The 20,907-nt window shown below is 34.6% G+C and overlaps 1 protein-coding gene across 5 annotated transcripts in view; it reads right to left on the minus strand.

The window, feature by feature from the left end:
• Positions 1-20,907, minus strand: part of TAB2 (TGF-beta activated kinase 1 (MAP3K7) binding protein 2) — a 61,662-nt gene that overhangs the window by 14,513 nt on the left and 26,242 nt on the right. For 4 of the 5 annotated variants that reach the window (XM_070417496.1, XM_070417495.1, XM_070417494.1 and 1 more), the window contains 2 exons: positions 11,130-11,320; positions 4,773-6,270 (listed from right to left, as the gene is read on the minus strand). In XM_070417496.1, coding sequence (XP_070273597.1) covers positions 4,773-6,270; positions 11,130-11,231 — 1,600 coding nt within the window. In that variant the 5' untranslated portion in view covers positions 11,232-11,320. Of the gene's footprint in view, positions 1-4,772; positions 6,271-11,129; positions 11,321-18,805; positions 18,894-20,907 lie in introns of all 5 variants that reach the window. The other variant, XM_070417493.1, reaches the window with a different exon arrangement.

The following is a 20,907-nucleotide window of genomic DNA, read 5'->3' on the forward strand; positions in this document are numbered from 1 at the left end:
GCTTCTAAAATAAACCAAGATTTTTCTAGAGTGTAACTGTTGACAGCAGGAATATCTGTTTTATACGCCACTAATTACAGTCACTTGGTGACTGAGTTGCAAAGAATGTAGAGATGGCAATTATTCTAAAATAAAGCATTATGATGTTTCATCTATTTTGCCATTTTTAAAAAAATATATTTTATTGATTTTTTTACAGAGAGGAAGGGAGAGAGATAGAGAGTTAGAAATACCGATGAGAGAGAAACATGGATCAGCCGCCTCCTGCATATCTCCTACTGGGGATGTGCCTGCAACCCAGGTACATGCCCTTGACCGGAATCGAACCCGGGACCCTTCAGTCCGCAGGCCGACGCTCTATCCACTGAGCCAAACCGATTTTGGCAATTTTGCCATTTTTAAGGTCAGTTTAAAAATCAGATCTTGTAACAGTTCTGCAAGTAGGCCCATAATTTGGGCAACAAACATAGAAGACTATGAGAAATGATGTTTAACCTCTATAATTATTTTTGAGAAATTTCAATTATTTGTACAGCATTATTAATAACAGGTGAACATAAGGCCTCTGATTGATAATACTTTGTTGGCATTCATTTGAATATCATTAAGAGCTGGAAGCAATCTTATAGCGTTAAGATACACTGTCCAAAACTTTTGTTTTAGAGAAAAAGAAAAATGGGGTCTAGACACACCAAAGCTCAGAGCCTCAAAGATGAACTGGATGGACCACTATAGGAACTGGGGATGTTTATAGTTTAGAAAGGTTTATACTTTAAAAGGGAATATAGTGGCTATTTCAAGTTTTTGAAGAGATGCCATATGAAAGAGAAAAAGGCCAGTTCAAGGTTTTAAAGAAGTATTATAATTAAAGAAAATATATACATAAGATTTTTGTTCTTTTTTTTTCACAATCTTGGAATGGAGAAGAGCTTTGTAAATAAGACATAAAACTAAACCCAGAAACCAGAAGAAAAAAAGGTTGATAAGCATAAATATATAAAAGTAAAAAAATTATAAAACAAAAAAATTTATTGACCAAGTTAAAATAACATTAGAAAAAATAGACTAGACATTCTACCAAAAAAAAAAAAAAAAAGGCAAGTTCACAAAATAAGAAATACAAATGGCCTAAAAAATTAATACTTGAAAAAAGATGCTCAATCTTAATCATATTTACATTTTTTGTAATCTGCACTGGAGAACATGCTTGTATTGAGACTTTAGAGAGAGGAAGGGAGAGGGAAAGAGAGAGAAAAACATCGATGTGAAAAGTGAAACATCAATTGGCCACCTCCTGCACACACCCAAACCAGGAATCAAACCTGGGTATATGTCCACTGGGAATCGAACTCTCGACCCTTTGGTGCATGGGATGATACTCCAACCAACTGACCTACACCAACCAGGGCTTACTCATATTTAAAGATGTAAATGAAAAATAACAAAACAGGACATTTTAACCTACAGAATGATAAAAATGTATTTTTTTTCAATCACTTACATAATATGGGTGGGAGAGGGATGAAAGAAAAGTACCTTCTTAAAAATGATGCCAAATGTTCCCCATTTATAAATATGGGAAAAATAAATATTGTACCAGTTCATACTCTAGTAGAAGAATCTCTTTAGAGAGTCTCAAAATTAAAATTGGCAACATGTTCTGTGGTAGTCATGCCCTTCACCAAATATTTTTGGGTCTCTGCCTTCTAGGTATAGTAATTCCCCCTAATATGCAGTTTCACTTTCAGTTATCCTTGGTCAACAATGGCCTGAAAATATTAAATCACAAATTCCAGAAGTGAACAATTCATAAGTTTTAAATTGCACACTGTTCTGAGTAGCATGATGAAATCTTGCGCCATACATGCCATGACCTCCCCACTCCCAACCTTGTGAATCACTTCTTGGTTATCAGATAAACTGTAGTATCTCAGTGCTTGTGTTCAAATAACCCTCATTTTACTTACTAATTCCCATAGCACAGGAGTGGTGATGCTGGCCATTCAGATACATTCATATGTTCCAAAGAGAAGCCATAATTGAAAAGGTGAGTACAGTAAATAAGATACTGAGAGAGAGAGGAAGAGAGACCAAGACCACATTCATATAATTTTCATTACAGTATGTTCCTAACATTTCTCATCTATAATAATAAAAGCATAATATGCTAATTAGATCAGACAGCTGAACGACCTCCCGGACGTAGCCGTGGCTGCGAGGGCCAAACCCCTTGCACGAATTTTGTGCATTGGGCCTCTAGTTTTATTGTAAATGTTGTTAATCACTTATTCTGCCTAACTTACAAGTTTAACTTTATTACAGATATGTATGTGTAAGTAAAACATATATATGGTTTGGTAATACCTGCAGTTTCAGGCATTCACTGGGGGTTTTAGAACATATTCTCCACGGAAAAGAGGGCACTACTGTATATAGAATTGAACCTCTCCATTCTGTCTGAATTAATGTGGCTATGTGACATGTCTTAGCTAAAGAGTAACATGTGTTTGGGCAGAAGCTTAAGGAGTCAGTGTAGATTTGCTGTATTTCCTTTGTCTTGGAAACCTAGAGACTGAGTTTCCCTCATACTAGGTCCCTGAGTGAGGATGATATAGAACAGAGCCCACCAGCTAATCTATAATGGCAAGTGAGCTAGAAATAAACCTTTGTTGTTTTGAAGACACAGTTTGTCAATGCAGCATAACCAAGCCTAAATGATACATCAAAATAAAAAATACATATATCCTGTGACATAGCAGTTCCACTATGAGTAATATCTTCTGCCAACATACTTGGACAAGGACACAAATATGTATATACGGAATTTTTACTGCAGTAGTTTGTAAAAGCAAGATTTTAAGGTCTATCAAGAAAGGACTGGTTAGAGATTATGTACAAAATACTATGTGGCCATTTTTAAAGAAAGCAGATCTACACTTGTTGACCTGGAATAGACAAAGAAAAAAAAAGATAAAGAAAAAGAGCAAAATACTATGTTCCATTTTTTAAAAGAGATGTTAATATACATATGCTTGATACATAATTTCAATTTCCAGCAGAACAGAAAATCAACTATTTGTGAATAGCTATTAGTTGTCTCTGGTGAGGGTAACTTTTCATTATAGAACCTTTTGTTCCTACATATACTTAATTAAAAATAAAAAAAGCCCACAAGTATATGTAGAAAAAAATATCTGAGTGTAATAAAATTAAAATTGATTAATTCTAAAATTTATATGGAATAGTCAGAGATCCCAAACAGCCAAAATAATTTTGAAAAGGAACAAAGCACGACTTACACATCCCAATTTCAAAACTTACAAAGTAAGTAACAATAATCAAGACAGTGTAGTACCGACATGGACATAAGAATAGACATATAGATCAAAAATGAAATGAAAAAGTATTAAAATATCATTAAAAATGTTTATATATTTATATACTAGTAAGTAATTAAAAAAAACATTGTAGTTTACCGTTAGATCAATACCACAGGTGGATTTCTGTACAGGTATTAGAGAATAAGAAAACAGTTTTGGCAGCAACGTCAGTTTTATAAGAGCCTCTGGATATTATAACGAAACACAGGAAGCAGGCCTTTCCACCCCCTCCAAGAAAACTGGTTTGAATGAGTTGCCAATATTACAAAAAGCATATTCTATGAATGGGAGAAAACACCAGAAAGTCTCAGAATACAGTGAATGATAAAGTATTTATTGGTACTTTCCAGAAATTAAGTAGAGACAGGTGGTATGAGTGAAACAGAAAAGTGTAGATAGGTATCTGGCCAGTATCCTTATTACTGGTGAGCAGTTTGCATTTCAATATTTGTTCTTAATAGGTAAAATAAGACTCTTCTTCATATCTATAGATTTTAAGCTAAAATTTCTCTGTAAATTTTTTTTTTTTTCCTATTCAGCACTCATTTTTGTCTCTGATTCCTGTAGTACTTTAAGGACTCCAAAGTAATTTTATTCCTTTGAGCTGGTGGTGGTAATGGAGGCAGACTTGGTGATGAGATGAGCAGGTTCCTGGTAAAAGTTTCATTAATTTACCTCTTTTTCTTCTGCTCATTCTATAGCAGAGCGCATATCAAACAATGTATTTCTTATGAAACATAAATTAATGTATATATTTAATTTAGTACTATGCCAATATCAACTAATCTATTTCAGAAAAGGATACTAAAGTGAGATAGATTTAAAACTAACATTCTTATTGACAATTCCAAATAACAGGAAAGGTTGCATTAACTTATTTTTTAAAGTGAGGCTGAAAGAGACAAATATTAAGAACAGAATTCAAATTTTTCTTTAAATTATTCTAGGACTCACAGCAATATAGACTTTGATATAAAATAAGATGAAGAACATGTATTAGAGAAATGAAGAGAATTCTGATCAAAGAAGACAGACTTACTATAGTCCACTAACTCTTATTAAAATGTTTTTATGAACTTTTATTTGCAGTAATTTTAAAGGGAAAGTAAGCATCACCATAGGTAAAACAGTAACTGAAAAAGTGTTATAAACATTAAAAAAATAAGAGTTGATTATTCTAAACATTTCACAACTCGATCATTCAAACTTCAAGTTATATACAATAACAAAATTGAAATTTAAAATTTATATGAATACTTGCAAAGGCTCTTAAAAGATGAAGTAAAAATGCTGATGCTCAATTTCTGCAGTGAAATCAAATGTACAGCACTAAGCCCGGAATGGAAAATGATCCCCCTTCAGTATTATTATTATTATTATTATAATTATTACCTTGTGTGTAGGCAGCATCATCAGATCCCATACTCAACTTCCGTGCTTCACTTATTCTATCCACATGTGCTAAAGTAGGGTCCGTGAGGTGTTGTATATTCTCTGTTTCTACATAATGATCTGGATGATTTAGAAGATTTGTAAGTTCAAAGGTAGGGGATACAACCCCTGGTGAAACTGCAGGGGGTTTATTGGGAGAAACTGTAATTTTGAAAGTATATTTTGTATTGGGCTGAGTGACCACCACTCGAGGAGAAGTTGCAGAGTTATTGCCTATTGCTCGACTTTTGGGAGGGTGGTGATGAATAAAGGCAGGACCCATGCTCACTTGCCCAGACATATTCCTGGAGGCGGCAGATGCTCCGGAGTTTGTGGATATGAAGAGGGTAGGCTGATTCCGGATGACCTGATCATCTCCTGTGGTGGCATTGGCTGAAATATAGACCTTAGGTTGACTACGGGACATCACCTCATCAGTATTTGGGGGACTGGCAGCTATGTAAACAGTGGGCTGATTTCTATTTAAGGTCTGACTGTTGACAGAAGAGGAACTGCTGGAAGTTCGAGGTCCAGAAGAACGCAATTTTGAAGAGCTGTTTCTTTGTGGAGGTTCAAGTTTGATTTCAATCTGGTTTTTTCGAGGTCCTGTTGAAATATTCTGAATGTTATATTGGCTATGGGCAGAAGACTGTGAGCTACCAGATGAATGAATTGTTGGTGGTTGTGGGGTGGTAGGTGAACTGATGGGCATGTAGACATGAGAGGTCTGGTGGCCTTGCTGATTTGGCTGCTGGGCTGAGGTATGTGACAAAGGATTAGATGCAGGATAAGTAGTCCAGGGACCAGGTTGTGAAGGTTGATAGACTTGTTGCGAGTTCATGGGATTAAACTGAGATACCCAGCCAGAATGCTGTGTCTGTCGAGTTGTACCACTAGGAGTTGTAATGTAAGGCCTAATATAGATAGAATTTCCCTGTGGACTGTTAAGTACAGGTGGAGGTACACCATGTATGTGCAAAGATGTAGGAGTATTACGACCAGTCTGGATATTTGGGGCTAAAGTTACCATGATGGGATTAAATCTGGTAGTTGGTTGAGAAAAGTTAGATGTTCCTTTGCTGCCTAAGTGAAATCCAAGATGTGGTGCTGAATTTGAAGCACCAGATGTATTGGATATTCCAAAAACGTTAAAGCCTTGAGGAACGTGAGCTGGTGCTGTCTGTGGCTCCTGCTGAAATAGTTCATTATTGGACTGACCACCTTGAAGTTGTCCATCACTAATGCTGTGCGTTAGAGTCCTACTTCCATTCATTCTATTTCCTTCTCTTCCATGGTGGTAAACATTCTGTGACTGCAAGTCCAAGTTGAGAGAAGTCATGTGATTGCGTAGACCAGAAATTCCAGAATCATCTGAAAAATTCAAGTCTCCTTCACCATAAAGATACCGTGTACTCTCCTGAGAGAGAACTGCACAGCAGGCATCCAGGTTATTATTATTCTATAAAATAAAATAAAAACAGCTTGATGTTAAGAACCATAAGCTAATGTTTATGCTCATTATTACTAAAATATTACATAATCAACAAATGTTAGTTAATAAAATTGTAAGATATATTTGAAACTAATTTGAGAAGAAATATTTTGATGCAAAGAGTTGAATTAAAAATCCTTATTACCAATATAATGGAAACGTTCTCTAACTAGCAATAGCTAAGTGAACCAAGTCATTATTTTATTTTGAAGCTATTTTATAGTAAAATGAACTCATGCAAATAAAACGACAACCTAATTAAAAATACAATTTGAGTGCTGATCATTCAACTTAAGCATATACTACTGTATGATTAAATATTTTACATCTTTAAGTGCTATAGAAATCCTTTTAAAATTACCTTTCAAAAAATTTGTAGTACTTAAATAAATAAAAAACAACCCCAAAACACATATATAAGTGAAATGTCAGCTCCAGATTGCCTCCAGAGTAACTGAGTTTATTATCTGTCTTTAGGTAGCACCATAGGAAAATACACTCCAGAGAAATAAGAAACAAAGCAAAACAAAAAACCAACCAGATTTTTTCTAAAGAATCCTCAGAAGAGACTAATCACTCTTCATAAATTATCCATAAATGTATTTATTAAACACCCACAATACGCACAGAACCCTGTCTGAGATTGCAGAAGATTCAATGACATATAAAACCCAACTTTTCCCTAGAAGAGTTTGCAACCAGATTAGAGAGACAAACCAAGCATGGGCTTTTGAAAAGGTAACATTAAAATGTTGAGTATTTGCCAAATAATAAGTGGTACTGAAATTCAACAGAGAGTAAAATTGTAGGCTACTGCAGAATATGTAGGCATGGTTAGAATGTAGGCATGGTTAGTTTTTGCACAAAAGAGGCAGGATAAATAAATAATTTCTCTGTACTGGTTTGTAGAGTAATGAATTAGTACCCTTGCAACCTCCAAAGGTGACTAAGATTTTTTTGTATCATTATAAACTCCTGTGTCTTTAACATTCTGATGTGTGTAACTGGTTGTTTTCATTATACCCTATTTCCAGGCTAGCAGGAATAACTTCAAATTGCTTCCCATGTACATTCACATGAACCCAGTAGTTTTCAAAGCTCCCTTGCTTTCCAACATGAAAAAAATGTTCAGCTCACCTTGTACATTCCATACCCTAGACCTGGAATCAACTATTTCTCAAGTAAGCCCTTACTACTTTTACTGGGAAACTGTAGAGGATTCCTTTTAAGTGTATCAAAACAGCTGGGATGAGTTTTTTAAAGGTTGAGCATCATTACTTTTTTGTATACATACAAATCTGCAATCTCTTCAAAGCTACGAAAGAACCGGAATTACAATTCCAGTTCCTCTTTCGTTCTTCCCCAAGCTTCTTGTACAGATATGGAGATTATAGATAGTAATCAAAGTATACATTATGATCATCCTTCTCAAACTCTTATTCATTCACTCTTTCAACCAGTATCTACTGAGCACCCATTAGGCAAGTAGAAAGGAATAGAATCACTACTCTTAAAGATCTCACAGTCCAGTGGAGGAGATTAATGTGTACACAAATATAATACAGAATGGTAGGTGTTTTAACAGAAATATGGATAAAGACTACAGGTGGAGGTCATTTAAGAAGGCATCAACTAAGGATACTAAGTTTTACAAAAAAAGAATGAACACCACTTAATGCATTACTTTGAAAAGAAATAGCAATTTTAAACTTACATATTCAATCATATTAAGAGAATAGTGAAAAATTCAGTTAAAAAAATCAAAGTACCAACTATGCTATATTTTCATACTATTCTAAGATTTATCACCAAACATCAATCAATTTCAAAGATATGAACTACACCTACTGATAATATAGCTATCTTAGAGACTCCAGAGCACAAGGAAGTGATGTGAGTAGTTCCAGAAACAGGGATCTGAGCAGTAAATAAAGTTCAGAAGAGAACAGAGGATAGAGCCCTATGTTCTCCTAAGAAGCATGATGTTTAAGAAGAAAAGTGCCAGTGGGGCATGATCCTGTAACTACTTATTTCTTATATTTTGTATACTATGTGTTTTTTTTTTTCCATCTAGAAAAGTTCTAAACCAGTACATTATAAAGAGGATCTCTCCAGAGAAAGGACAGATACCAACACAATTGAGAAAGGGAGAGCAGCTTCCAAAGAAAGGCTGTCACTAAATAGATGTATACTACATTTAGATGTAGCTTAATTTACCTTTACAATTTAAAATTATTTCTCCAAATTTGGGAAGACTTACACTCTAGTTGTATCCCCCGAGTTGCCCTCCCTGTTCCTTTCTTATTAAATTTCTTGTCCCATCAGCTAAACAGCACATTACTGGGATGCTCAGAATGATTAATAACTGAATATGAAAGAGTATATGGTCTGCCTCATGGGTATCTGGCAAGCAAAACAGAGTTCATGTTGTAGGAAGGTTTGATTTGTAAAATCAGATTAACACAGGGAAGGTGATATCTGACTCGTTTCCTCTTGCCCACTATCGGTAACAGTTTTTTTTATTAATTGTGTTTTTAACCCTACCAGCATTTCTTCATGCAAACATGGGCAAATATATAAACATGTATATATTTATTCCCCCTGCTCTCATCTATATATACTGATCTATTTTGTTTTCTTAGCTTAATACACCCTCCTGAAGATTATACTGTAAGAGTAATACAGTTCTTTATTTTTTGAAAATATTTTAAATAGAATGTCAACTGTAATTGAAAATTAAAAACAGAAAATATTTTAAATAATTTTACAAAAGGTTCTATGCTTTAGTCCCAGTTAAGGTACTTCAAAATCTCTATAGCTGTGCTATTGGGAAACTGTTCTAAACAGTCCTTTCAATATTAACTCTTACAAAATTTTACTGCAGATCCTATAGTATTTTTCTGTGACTCATGGAACATTCTCAGCATAGTCTTATTTTATCACAAAATTCTATTTGAAAAATTAGGAAGAGGTACCTGGGTTCTAGGGGAGACACGTTCCCCCACTATCTCTGCTCCTGCTTATACTTTCTTTGATCTCTGACTCCATTCTTAATACGCCCCCTACTAATTGCTTTACCTGTAGTATATTTAATACTCTGTGAAGTTTTTTTATTCCCATTGTACAGTTGAGAAAAATGAGAATCAGAGAAGTTAAATACTCCTAGTAACTGTCAAAACTTGAACTCAAACCTGTTTATCACCAAAACATATGCTATTTATTGTTTTTAAATTTTATTTTTACTTATTTCCTCACAGCTTTGCTGACGTATGATTAACAAATAAAAATTTTACATATTCAGGTTGTACAATATGATTTTTTAAAGATATACTATGCAATGATTTCATGTATTTACATATTGTGAAAGTACCACAATCAATTTAATTAACACATCCATCACTTCAGAGAGTCAACTTTTTTTGTGTGTGTGGTGAGATCTACTCTTTGGGCATTATAGTATTAAAACATTTTCAACACTATATTATTTAAAGAGCTAGGCATATTCAGAGAATTCCAACAGAGGATGACTACAGCATAGGATGTAAGGAGGAAAGACTGGGCTAGAGATCACGCTGCAGAAGGCGGCAAATTCCAGATCACAGACCTAGTTATTCCCCAGTCAAGATGTGAACTTTATTCTGAAGATACGAGGAACAATAACAAGGTTTAAGCAGGTAAATATGTGCTAAAATCAGCATTTAGAAAGACACTTTGGCAAAAGTGAGGAGGATGGATGGGAGATACCAAACAAGGTTAGAGTAAAGGCAGGCACACACCAATTACATGTACGAATAAAAGGTAATAAGGGTGGCCCGGCTGGTTGTGGCTCAGCAGTTGAGCATCGACCTATGAACCAGGAGGTCATAGTCAAATTCCTGGTCAGGGCACATGCCTGGGTTTCTGGTTCAATCCCCAATGTGGGGGGTGCAGGAGGTAGCTGATCAATGATTCTCTCTCATCATTGGTATTTCTCTCTCTCTACCTCTTCTCCCCCTCTTCCTCTCTGAAATCACTAAAAATATTAAAAAAGAAGGCAATAAGGGTGTGAACAAAATGAAGTCACTTAATATCAAATGGTCTTTAAAATTTTCATACAAATTCAAACTTTAAAAATAATTTGTCAAGAGTAAATATGTTTAAATCCAAATTACTCTTTTATCTCTATTTGAACTAAAAAATAGTTTTGACAGATTTCCAGTTTAATCAAATGAGAAGGCACAATATCACTAAATATTTAGAAGTATGGATTTCTGAAATTGTGCATACTAATAAAATATAAAAATTTATTAGCTGTTTAGTGATATTAATTGGAAAACTTACAGATTAATTTAAAAATATAAAGACAAACTTTTTTCTTTAGAATTGGGTTGTTAGAGTTTGTCAAGTCAATTCCTTCATTTTTATAGATAACAAAACTCAAGTACAAAGAAGGCATAGTACTTGCCAAATATGCTTGGGGTACCTAGTTAGAACCCAAGAGTGAGTCTCGACTCCTATTTAATGATTTTTCTCATTTTCACGTTTCGACCTGGTAAAATAGGAGGGGAAAGAGTAAAGCAAGCTCATAGTAAGTATAAGCCATGTATACCAATGCTTACTGGGATCTCATTTCATCCTCACAACTACTTTACAAGGTAGGTATTGTCCATTTTACAGATGGGATAGAGACTAAATAACTAGTTAAAGGCCACATAACTATAAGACACCAAAGCTCATCTCTTTTCATCATAGCACATTAATGCCAACAAGAAGATAAGAGTTTTCTTCCAATGTTTAACAAAATAGCAGGTTTGTATTAATAGATTCAGAAATCATTGAACACTGACCTGTAACATGCACCTGGATACAACAACTTCAGGTACTTCAGGGAATTTTTGTCGCAGGTCATGTAAAACCTGAAAATCAATTTGGTGGCTTCCTTGGGCCATTCGTATATTGCCCGATCAGGACTACTTATACAGTAGGCAGTTCTAGGCCTTAGTGGAAATAGTACTCATCTCTTCTGTCCAAGCATTTTCTGTGAAAGAAAGAAAGAAAAAATTTAATGAGAACTGATTATAGAATGAATATTGTTGTGGATTTAAAATTTCAATACAAAAGGGTATTGTGCTCTAGTACTTATTTAATATAAATTATAAAAATATTATTGAGTCCTACAATGCTTTCCACCTAAGTTATACTATCTTTTCAGTTTTTTAACTCCTAATGGCAAGCTGCTGTGCCCATAGGTATTTAAAAAAGAAATTATTGTCCAGGTAGTCTCCCTCATTCTTTTAAAAGGGGAAAGTGACTAACTTTACTTATTTTAAAAATATATATATTTTATTGATTTTTTACAGAGAGGAAGGGAGAGGGATAGAGAATTAGAAACATCGATGATGAGAGAGAAACATCGATCAGTTGCCTCCTGCACACCCTCTACTGGGGATGTGCTCGCAACCAAGGTACATGCCCTTGACTGGAATCGAACCTGGGACCCTTTAGTCCGCAGGCCGATGATGCTCTATCCACTGAGTCAAACCAGTTAGGGCTGATTTTTTTTCTTAATGATTAGAGGATGGCCTGAGGAGAGTAATTCTCATTTATTCTACATAAAATTAAGAACCTGAAAAACTTTGGTCCTACAAATAACTTTGCATGTTTTGTTTAAAAAAGTACCTATAACCCAATACATTTGACATTTTCTGTTAATTTTCAGATAGACTTAAGCCTCAAGTGTAATCAACTCATTCTCAGGTGCTTAGAAGCACTTTATTCTGTGTTTCCATTAAATCAGTATTTAAAAAATAGTAATGCTTGGCCTCAACTCCAGAGATTCTGATTTAATTGGTTGGGGAGGAGCCGTGCATGTAAGTTTTTTAAAGTTCCTCAAGTGATTCTAATGTGTGGCCAAAGTTGACAACTGTCTACCTTATTTTTATTCCTAATGTAAACCACGTTGATTCTTATTTAAGCCTCTCTGGGATATAAATAGTATATAAGTATATTAAACTAAAATAGCATAATAAAATATTTATAATTATGGCATTTGCTTAATAATTAAAATACATTTCATTTTAGGATAAATTTAACAGAAAGACAGTCTCTTTAAAACAAATTTCTTATATGTAGTATTTCTTTTAACCTCATTAACATAACCTTAAAAAATACAGGTCTGTAAACTCCACGAATATAGAAATTAGGTCTCTTTGATTCATTATTGTAAATCTAGCACTTTGTAGACAGTTTTCAGTGTTAACAGTTGATATTAAACTATTTTTTAGTAAATTTAGTTATGACAGAATTCCTGAGTATACAACAGAATAAGTCACTTAGAGAGCATGCACAGTACAGCCCTTTAGATTTCTATTATCATCTGATTAAATTTTACTTAATTCTATGTGACTAGCTTGGTTACATATTAGGTGAAAGCACTATCAAACCAAGTTACTTGCAATATAAATTTCCAAAATCTAGTTCTATGTAAGACACATACACACACAATTTCAGCACTGAAAGTGTTTCTACAAAAGGGCTGCAGGAGAAAAGCACTGAAAGTTAGTAAATGATATTTAAAAATAATTTAAGGGGTGCTGCTCATCTTGAGAAAGCTACCCTTGACTTTACTCTGCCCCTTCCCGCCTCTGGACTAAAACTCCTGGAAAGGGTTGTTTATACTTAATCATCTTCATTTCCTTCCTCCTAATCTCTTATAAATCTATCCCAATCAGGGTTTCATAGCCTTTCCTGCACTGAAACTATACTTATCAAAGCTGTCACAGACCTTCGGATTTTCAAACTAAAGGTCAGTCCTCAGTCTTCATCTTACAGACCTCTCCTCAGTCACTCCCTCATTCTTTAAACAATTTCTTTACTTGACTTCCAAGATTTATACTCTTCTGGTTTTCGTCCTACTCAATGGCAGCTCCTTCTCAGTTTTTTTCAGAGTCTCTTCCTTTTCTTGACATCTAAATGTTGGTGGGCTAGGGAGTTCAGGTATAGGGTTTCTTTTCAACTATACCTACACTCCTCCTCTTCAAGGTAACCTCATCCAAACACACTGCTTTAAACAGAGGCTTTGCAAATTTGTATCTCCAACTCCAAGGGAGCTCTCACCCTGGAGTCCCAGACTAATACGGCCTGCTGCCTGCCTGACATATCTCCTTCTGTATATCCAAAATTCTTAGTGTGCCCAAAATCAAATTCTTAATGTCCCCCATCTAAACCAATCCTTTCCCAGTCTTTTTCATCTAAGTAAATAGTACCATCATTCATACAGTTGCTCCTCCTCTAACATCCCATATCTAATCCATCATCAAATCATGTTAGACATATCTGCAAAAAAAATTCTGAATCTGAATTTCCCCATCTCTGTTACTGCTTTTGTCCAAGCCACCATCATAATTCACCTAGATCAGCGGTTCTCAACCTGTGGGTCGCAACCCCTTTCGGGGTCGAACAACCCTTTCACAGGGGTGGCCTAAGACCATCGGAAAACATATATATAATTACATATTGTTTTTGTGATTAATCACTATGCTTTAATTATGTTCAATTTGTAACAATGAAATTGGGGGTCACCACATGAGGAACTGTATTAAAGGGTCGTGGCATTAGGAAGGTTGAGAACCACTGACGTAGATTGAAAGCAAAGGTCTCCTAACTGCTATCTTCCCTGCTTCACTCTTTGTTCTACATGCATCCCCCACTCTACTGAGGGGTGTGATCTTTGTAAAAATTAAGTCAGTCATTCTCCCTGCTCAAAATCCTACAACACACAGCTCCTGGCTAACTACTTCATCTCCTACCATTCTCCGTGTTCCCTCAGTTCTGAACTGAGCCTTTGGTTCTTTGATTTCTCAAAGAAGCCAATCTCATTCCTCCCTTAGGCTTTTGGACTGGCTGTTCCTTGTGTCTGGGATACTTTCCCCTCGGATTGCTTGCATGGCTCCTTCTCTTACCTCATGAAGATCTCTAACCAAATGTCACTTTCTCAGAAACAGCTTCCCTGACCAATCTATCTAAAATAATGCCACACTTGTCTACCAACCCATCACATTCTTATACCATTTTTCTTCACAGCATTTATCGATACATGACATATACTTATTATCTATCTAGGTATCTCCAAAATGTTAGCTCCACAGGATTAAGAACTTTGAAGTTTACTGCTGTCTCCCCAGGATCTAGGTCAAAAAGCAACATTTCGATGAAATGAAGGTTTTACTGTTTGATTTCTTCAAATTCCTTTGTTTCACGACATTTCTAATGATCTAGATATTTGCTGCTCCCAGAAGCAAATATCTAGAGGGAGAAGCTTATCCAGAGGACGAAGCAAATACATTTTCAGTCTAATTCAGGAACACTTTATTATTTAAAAGAGGATAAATCATGAAAATAAATTTCAACTTATTTCATTATTAAAACATATACAGAAAGCTCTAAAATTCTTTAAAAAACTATCACACTTGCTTTTCTCATAAAGACTACCAAGTACACAAATGAAGAAACCGTTCAAATGTACAAATGTATTTGGGGGCTTTACTTTCTGTAATGGCTACGTAGCTCCTACTAGACCAACTCTCTCACCAAGAACAACTATAAACAATAGACAAAGTATAAAAAGCAACTACTTGAAGGCAGAAAGCAGAAACAGCAATGGGGTGGTGGTGGTGGTGCTACGGATGGGGAGAAGGGAGTCAGTACTTAGGAGAGAGTACAGCATAGGGTGACTTTCCATTTTTAAAAATAGCTTATAGCCAGAAAGCTGGCCCCAGTTGGTTTGGGTATATAAAACCTAGATAGAAAACCTGCAACCTTACTCGCTTACTGAAACAAAGGACAGACTTTGACATAACCACAACAGCTGAAACTAGTGAGTAAATCACAGAAAGAACAGAAGCACCAAATTCTACATATTCTATCTACACACATCTCTGATCCCCAAACTACACATATGTGAGTGATTCCAAGCAGCCAGGCTAAGGCTAAAATAACAAAACTGAGATTTCAGTCTATAGTTTGAGTTCAGCAAAGTTAACTAAAACAGACAAGCAAGCATACAAAACAACCAACCAAATATCAATACTAATTGGAGGAACACAATAGAATTCAGTCTTTACTATGTGTCATTCATAATGCCCTTGCTCTCCAGGCCACAGAAACCCATGGGTTAAATACATGTTCATATTTAGGTAACAATTTTAACTTGCCCACTATTTTATCTTTTGTCTGTCTCCTTCTGCTACCAGATCTGATGCCTGCCATCTCAGTTTATCTTGCTATCAGTCAATTTTTTCATCTTTTTCACATGATTCAAAAACAGAAATTAAAAGGTGGTATGGTACATTATGGAAAATTGTAGAGAATAGAGCAAGAAAAAGGTAGGGCCCAAATCATGAAGTGCTTTATAGGCCATTAAAATTTGGAGGTTTTACTTTCAGAGTAATGGGAAGCCACTTGAAGGATTTAAGCTCAGAAGTAGGGAAGGTGACATGATTGAGAAATAACGTATATTTGGAGAACGGCTGGCTATAACAGAGAAAAGGGCAAAAGAATATGTGAGAAGACCAGTTAGAAAACTGCTGTAGTCTAACCAGGAAATGTAACAGCTTGTAATTGCAGAGAAACCAATGGAGACCAAGTAGAAGGAAAAACTTAAAAGATATTTAGGAAGTATTTTGTTCTTTAGATTCCACATATGAGTAAGATCGTGTGATACTTGTCTTTCTCTGACTGGCTTATTTCACTTAGCATACTTTCCAGGTCCCTCCATGCTGTCTCAAAGGGTAAGAGATCCTTCTTTTTTACTGCTGCATAGTATTCCAGGGTGTAAATGTACCACTGTTGTTTTTTTTTAATCTACTCATCTACTGATGGGCACTTGGGATGTAAGCTCTGGAGATAATTTTTTTTTTCTGTGAATATAGGAATCTCGAGTTACACAGGATCTAGGTAATCTTGTAAAAGTATGTAATTTGAGAGGTTAGAGAAAAGCCTTGTTGCTCAGTAGACTCCTTGCTAGACTTCCTCTTTCACATATCTGTCCAATTTTACCTCTTAAAAACCAACTCTTGGCAACAAATTCTTTATAGTAACACTAGAGGCCTAATGCACAAAATCTGTGCAAGGGGCTCAGCCCTCGCAGCCCCTCACAGCCCCAGCTGGCCCTCTCAGCCTCGGTCGGCCCTTGCTGCCCTGGCTGTCTCGGTCGGCCCTCACAGCCCCGGCTTTGTTCGGAAGATTGTCTAGACAGTCATACTGCTGTTCAGTCTAATTAGCGTATTAGCTCTTTATTATATAGGAGTAGTTTCAAAGTGGAGAAAGTAACTTATTCACTGCTGTATCCTAAATATTTAGAAAGTGTATGGCAACTAGAAGATGCTTAGTAAATATCTGTTGCAAGGAATCTCTATGCATCAGAATACATATCTATTTTAAAGACTACTATAAAAAGTAGTAGTCTCTCCAAACTAAAGTGATTTCCTTACCCTCAGCTATAAGTCAGTGCTGCTATAATACCTTGCCTTGAAACTGCATATTTGTTCCAATATAATTGATATATTAGGGAACAATTTGAACATTAAGTAAATTTTGCTGTGATTTTGTCTGTGAGAAATACCAGATGAATACAGAAAATCATATTCACCTGAAACAAGTTAATGAATACACAAAATGTAAATATGAACACACCTCAAACATCTGCGAGCTCCCTCACTCACTGCATCTGTATGCAGTCAGTTGGTCACATCCATCCACATCTTGTGTTACAACTTTCCTTCTGATTTCAGAAAACCCTCCTTTGACCACTTCACAATAATAAGCTGCCACACTTACGTTCACTTCCATAAGCAAACTTCAGGCTTTTTCAAAGCAAAGAACAATATTTATTTGTATAAATGCTGTATAAATATTTATATATTTCTTAACCGCTTAACATTTATACATGCTTTTTTAAGGTTCCTATCTTTTTTTAATGTTCACTTAATGAAGTTTTTGAGTGTTGTACCCCAAATTCTATTTTTTTCCATAAACCCTGTTTGTTTGTTTTTTTGGTACAATTTGCAAAGCATGGTGATTTTTAGAAATAAATACCTATGTGAAATGTCAACAGAACGACTGCAAAGCCCCTCTGACCCCAACAACTATTAACACTAACTTCCCCAGGATGTCTACTGTGAAGGCAGAATGTTTCAACTTATCTTTGGTTGTCAATATGATGTTAGCAGTTTCTTATCACTAATTATAATGTGCCTTTTCTGTGGGTTGCCTGACATTACCACACTGCAGTTGAGTTATTCTTTAAAGAATAACTATGATAGAAAGAAGTAATGATATGCAATAAAAATAGCAGGATGATGCTATAATTTTTTAAATAAAAGTTAAAGCAAATTTTGAAACCTTTTGGAAGGTTTGTAAGATTTTAGGATTTAGCCAGAAAAATAATTCTATTACCTGCCTAGTTACATATACAATTTTAAGCACCTTTTACATTATTGATGTATTATGTACATATGTCATCAAGTGCCAGTTAGGTAATAACTGATGCACTTCACATTTTTTCCCCTTTTAATGTTTTATTACCTACCACATATAAATTACAACCACACAATATAATTCTCACTCAAGATGATGGTTTGAATCATAAAATTTCAAGTATGAAATGTATTGTTTATTTCAGAGGGAAAGTAAACAATACAACCAGTCTTCTTGTCTATTTTTGTGATTCAGTACTTTAAGAGATAAGCTTAAATTACATAGCACGTTCAGAGAATGCCTCATTCCCTGACGACGAGGGGGTCAATGAGGTGTTATAGTACATAAGAATTAAGATTCAAATTGCCTACAAGCCATGGACAGTTGTATTCCTCGTATGATGAGTGTGCACTTCACATTTTTTAACTTTAAAAGAATTCACAAATGTCATTAAACATGAAAAATTTCAAAATTATTTTTAACAGCAAATTAGTAGAATTATATTTCTTAGAACATGATGTTACAAATTTACGAGAGCAAAGCAAAATTCCCTCCCCCGCAAATCTATAATATCAAGCTATTTTTCTACAAGTTCAAGTATAATTATAGCTATGTAAAAAAAAAATCTAAAATTCAAATACTAACAACCATTCAAGATTAAAAACAAGATAATTATAATCTGTCTTTAGCATAAAACAGATGTCATGTTTAATAATTTTACATCGTTAACCAGTTATTTGCAAAAATAAAATAACAGCAACATACTAAATCAATCATATGAATGCTACTTAATTTAGGGTAACTATTATGTTTAGAGTTCTTTATAAGCTAAAAGGGAGCAATGAATCATGTTACCAAACTATAGATTTCTCAACTTTATAATCCTATACTAATTTACTTTCTAAAGAAAAATAATAAACATTAATAGATGAAGTAACATAATGATGTATACTACCTCTTCTTAAAAATAAAGCCTCCCAATTTTCTCTTTTAATACACTGCCTCAAGTCTATGAATGTTGACCATTTCTTATGGCTAAAAGGCTTACCAGTAATACGTTCTTCTAAAAGGAATGTGCAATTCAGCCACACTTGGCAATTTATGTACTGTGGTTTTGTGGTGAGTGCTACCATTTTCTAAGGATCAAAAAAAGTGCAATAAATCTAAGACAGAATGGTTATAATTCATCAAAACATATTATATAACGACCTTTTTGTGTATTTTCCAATTCACCTCATTATTTTCCAATACATTAGGGCTTTAAGATAAAAACAGAGTTACTGCCCTAGCCAGTTTGGCTCAGTGGCTAGAGCGTCAGCCTGTGGACTGAAGGGTCCCAGGTTCGATTCTGGTTAAGGGCACATGCTCAGGTTGCGGGCTCGATCCCCAATAGGGGGTGTGCAGGAGGCAGCCGATCGATGATTCTCTCTCATCATTGATGTTTCTCTCTCTCTCCCTTTCCCTTCCTCTCTGAAATCAATAAAAATATATATTAAACAAACAAACAAACAAAAAACCAGAGTTACTGTTTAGTGCCCCTCTTTTTACTTAATTTTTGGATAATCCATACTATGATTAAATATAATCTTTAAAAAAAGATGCTATAAATATGTGGTATGACAATAAGGTCCTATTTATGAGTAAAAAGGGGGGAAAAGGAGAAAGAAAATGAAAGCATTTGAAAGAACCAATTTCCATGTCACATTAACCATAAACATTTGTAATGAACCAGTTAACTTAATGATTTAATGTGGTAATTATAATAATTTGGTTAAAATATTAATCTAAAATGGCATCTTAGTATGAAGATTAAGAGAAAGTTATGAGAACTTTCACCAACTGATCCCCATGCAGTTTCAATCCTTTCTTGGCTCTGTTTTTCCTATTCTCATATCACTTTGCCCATCTTCTTTCTAACGTAATGGTTCTCGGTTGACTTTTCCCCAGAATGAACTGATACCCAGAAGCTAGATATGTGTTATGGCTCTGGGTTAACACTGGGAATGTGACTGGGAGTGTGACAACTAAGTTCACAAGTAAGACATAATGTAAATGGACAGTTATTATTGATGTCTTAAAACTTTTCATAACTAACCAAAAGTTAAATTGGCAAATTTTAAATTATACACATAAAACTGATTGGTAATCTGACAACTATGGTAAATTATGAGACCTCTAAGCCTGCTAACAAAGATAAAATCTATGTGCAAAGGAAAACATTTAAACAAGATTTCATCACTATAATAGTACTCAGATTCTTAAAAAGAAAGAGAATTCAACATGAGCAAAATTAAAACTAATAAAAAAATATTGAACTGAATCAAGTCTCTAAAATACAATTATGTACAATGCAATAATTTTCTTAAGTATGTGCCAGTCTTTCAAATCTAACACTTGATTGTATAGTTGGCTATTCATCTTATTATGGCTATGATAAAATGAATTTTTGTTAGATTTGTCAAGAATCATCTCAGAACTGTATAGAAACTCCTATCTCAGCAGATTTATTATATATAAATCTGTTTCATATTTTTCCAAATAATTATAGGTATCCTTAGAGAATACTCAATATTTTTAATTGTATAATTGAATAAAAAAGAATCAGAATCTCATCCTATAATATTTATCTGTAAGTATAGAAAGACTTCCCTACTGAAATATGAACTTTGAACTGTAAAATATATGCAAGTGATAATTTAATTAGCATCTTTATGAAATAACATTTTATAATGTGTTATTTTTCATATATTATATTTTTATATGTATCGTGTGTGTGCATAGCTTACTTAATAAACCTGTTGCATGCCTATAACTTAATACTATAATTGGTGCTAAAATATTAAAATTAATAAAAGCACAGCTGCCTATGTTTAACAAATTTTAGTAGGAAAAGACACACATCAAAGACATGTAATAACTGAGTAGTTACAGATAAAATGTGCAGTACACAAGGGAAAAGGAGGGATCAGTTAATTCTGATTTCAACGGATTCATTACAGAAAGTGACAGCTAAGCTGGACCTTGGAAGATGAAAATATGTTTACTAGGTGGATAGGTGAGAGGAATAGAATATTTCAGACATAAGTAGTTGCCTGAGGAAAGACTTCAAGGAGTAAAATAGCATGGAAAGTTTGGGAAACCATAAGTAGC

Source organism: Myotis yumanensis, unplaced genomic scaffold, assembly GCF_028538775.1.
Source record: "Myotis yumanensis isolate MYYU_CA2020_CCGP unplaced genomic scaffold, mMyoYum1.0.hap1 SCAF_6, whole genome shotgun sequence".
Taxonomy (NCBI): Eukaryota; Metazoa; Chordata; class Mammalia; order Chiroptera; family Vespertilionidae; genus Myotis; species Myotis yumanensis.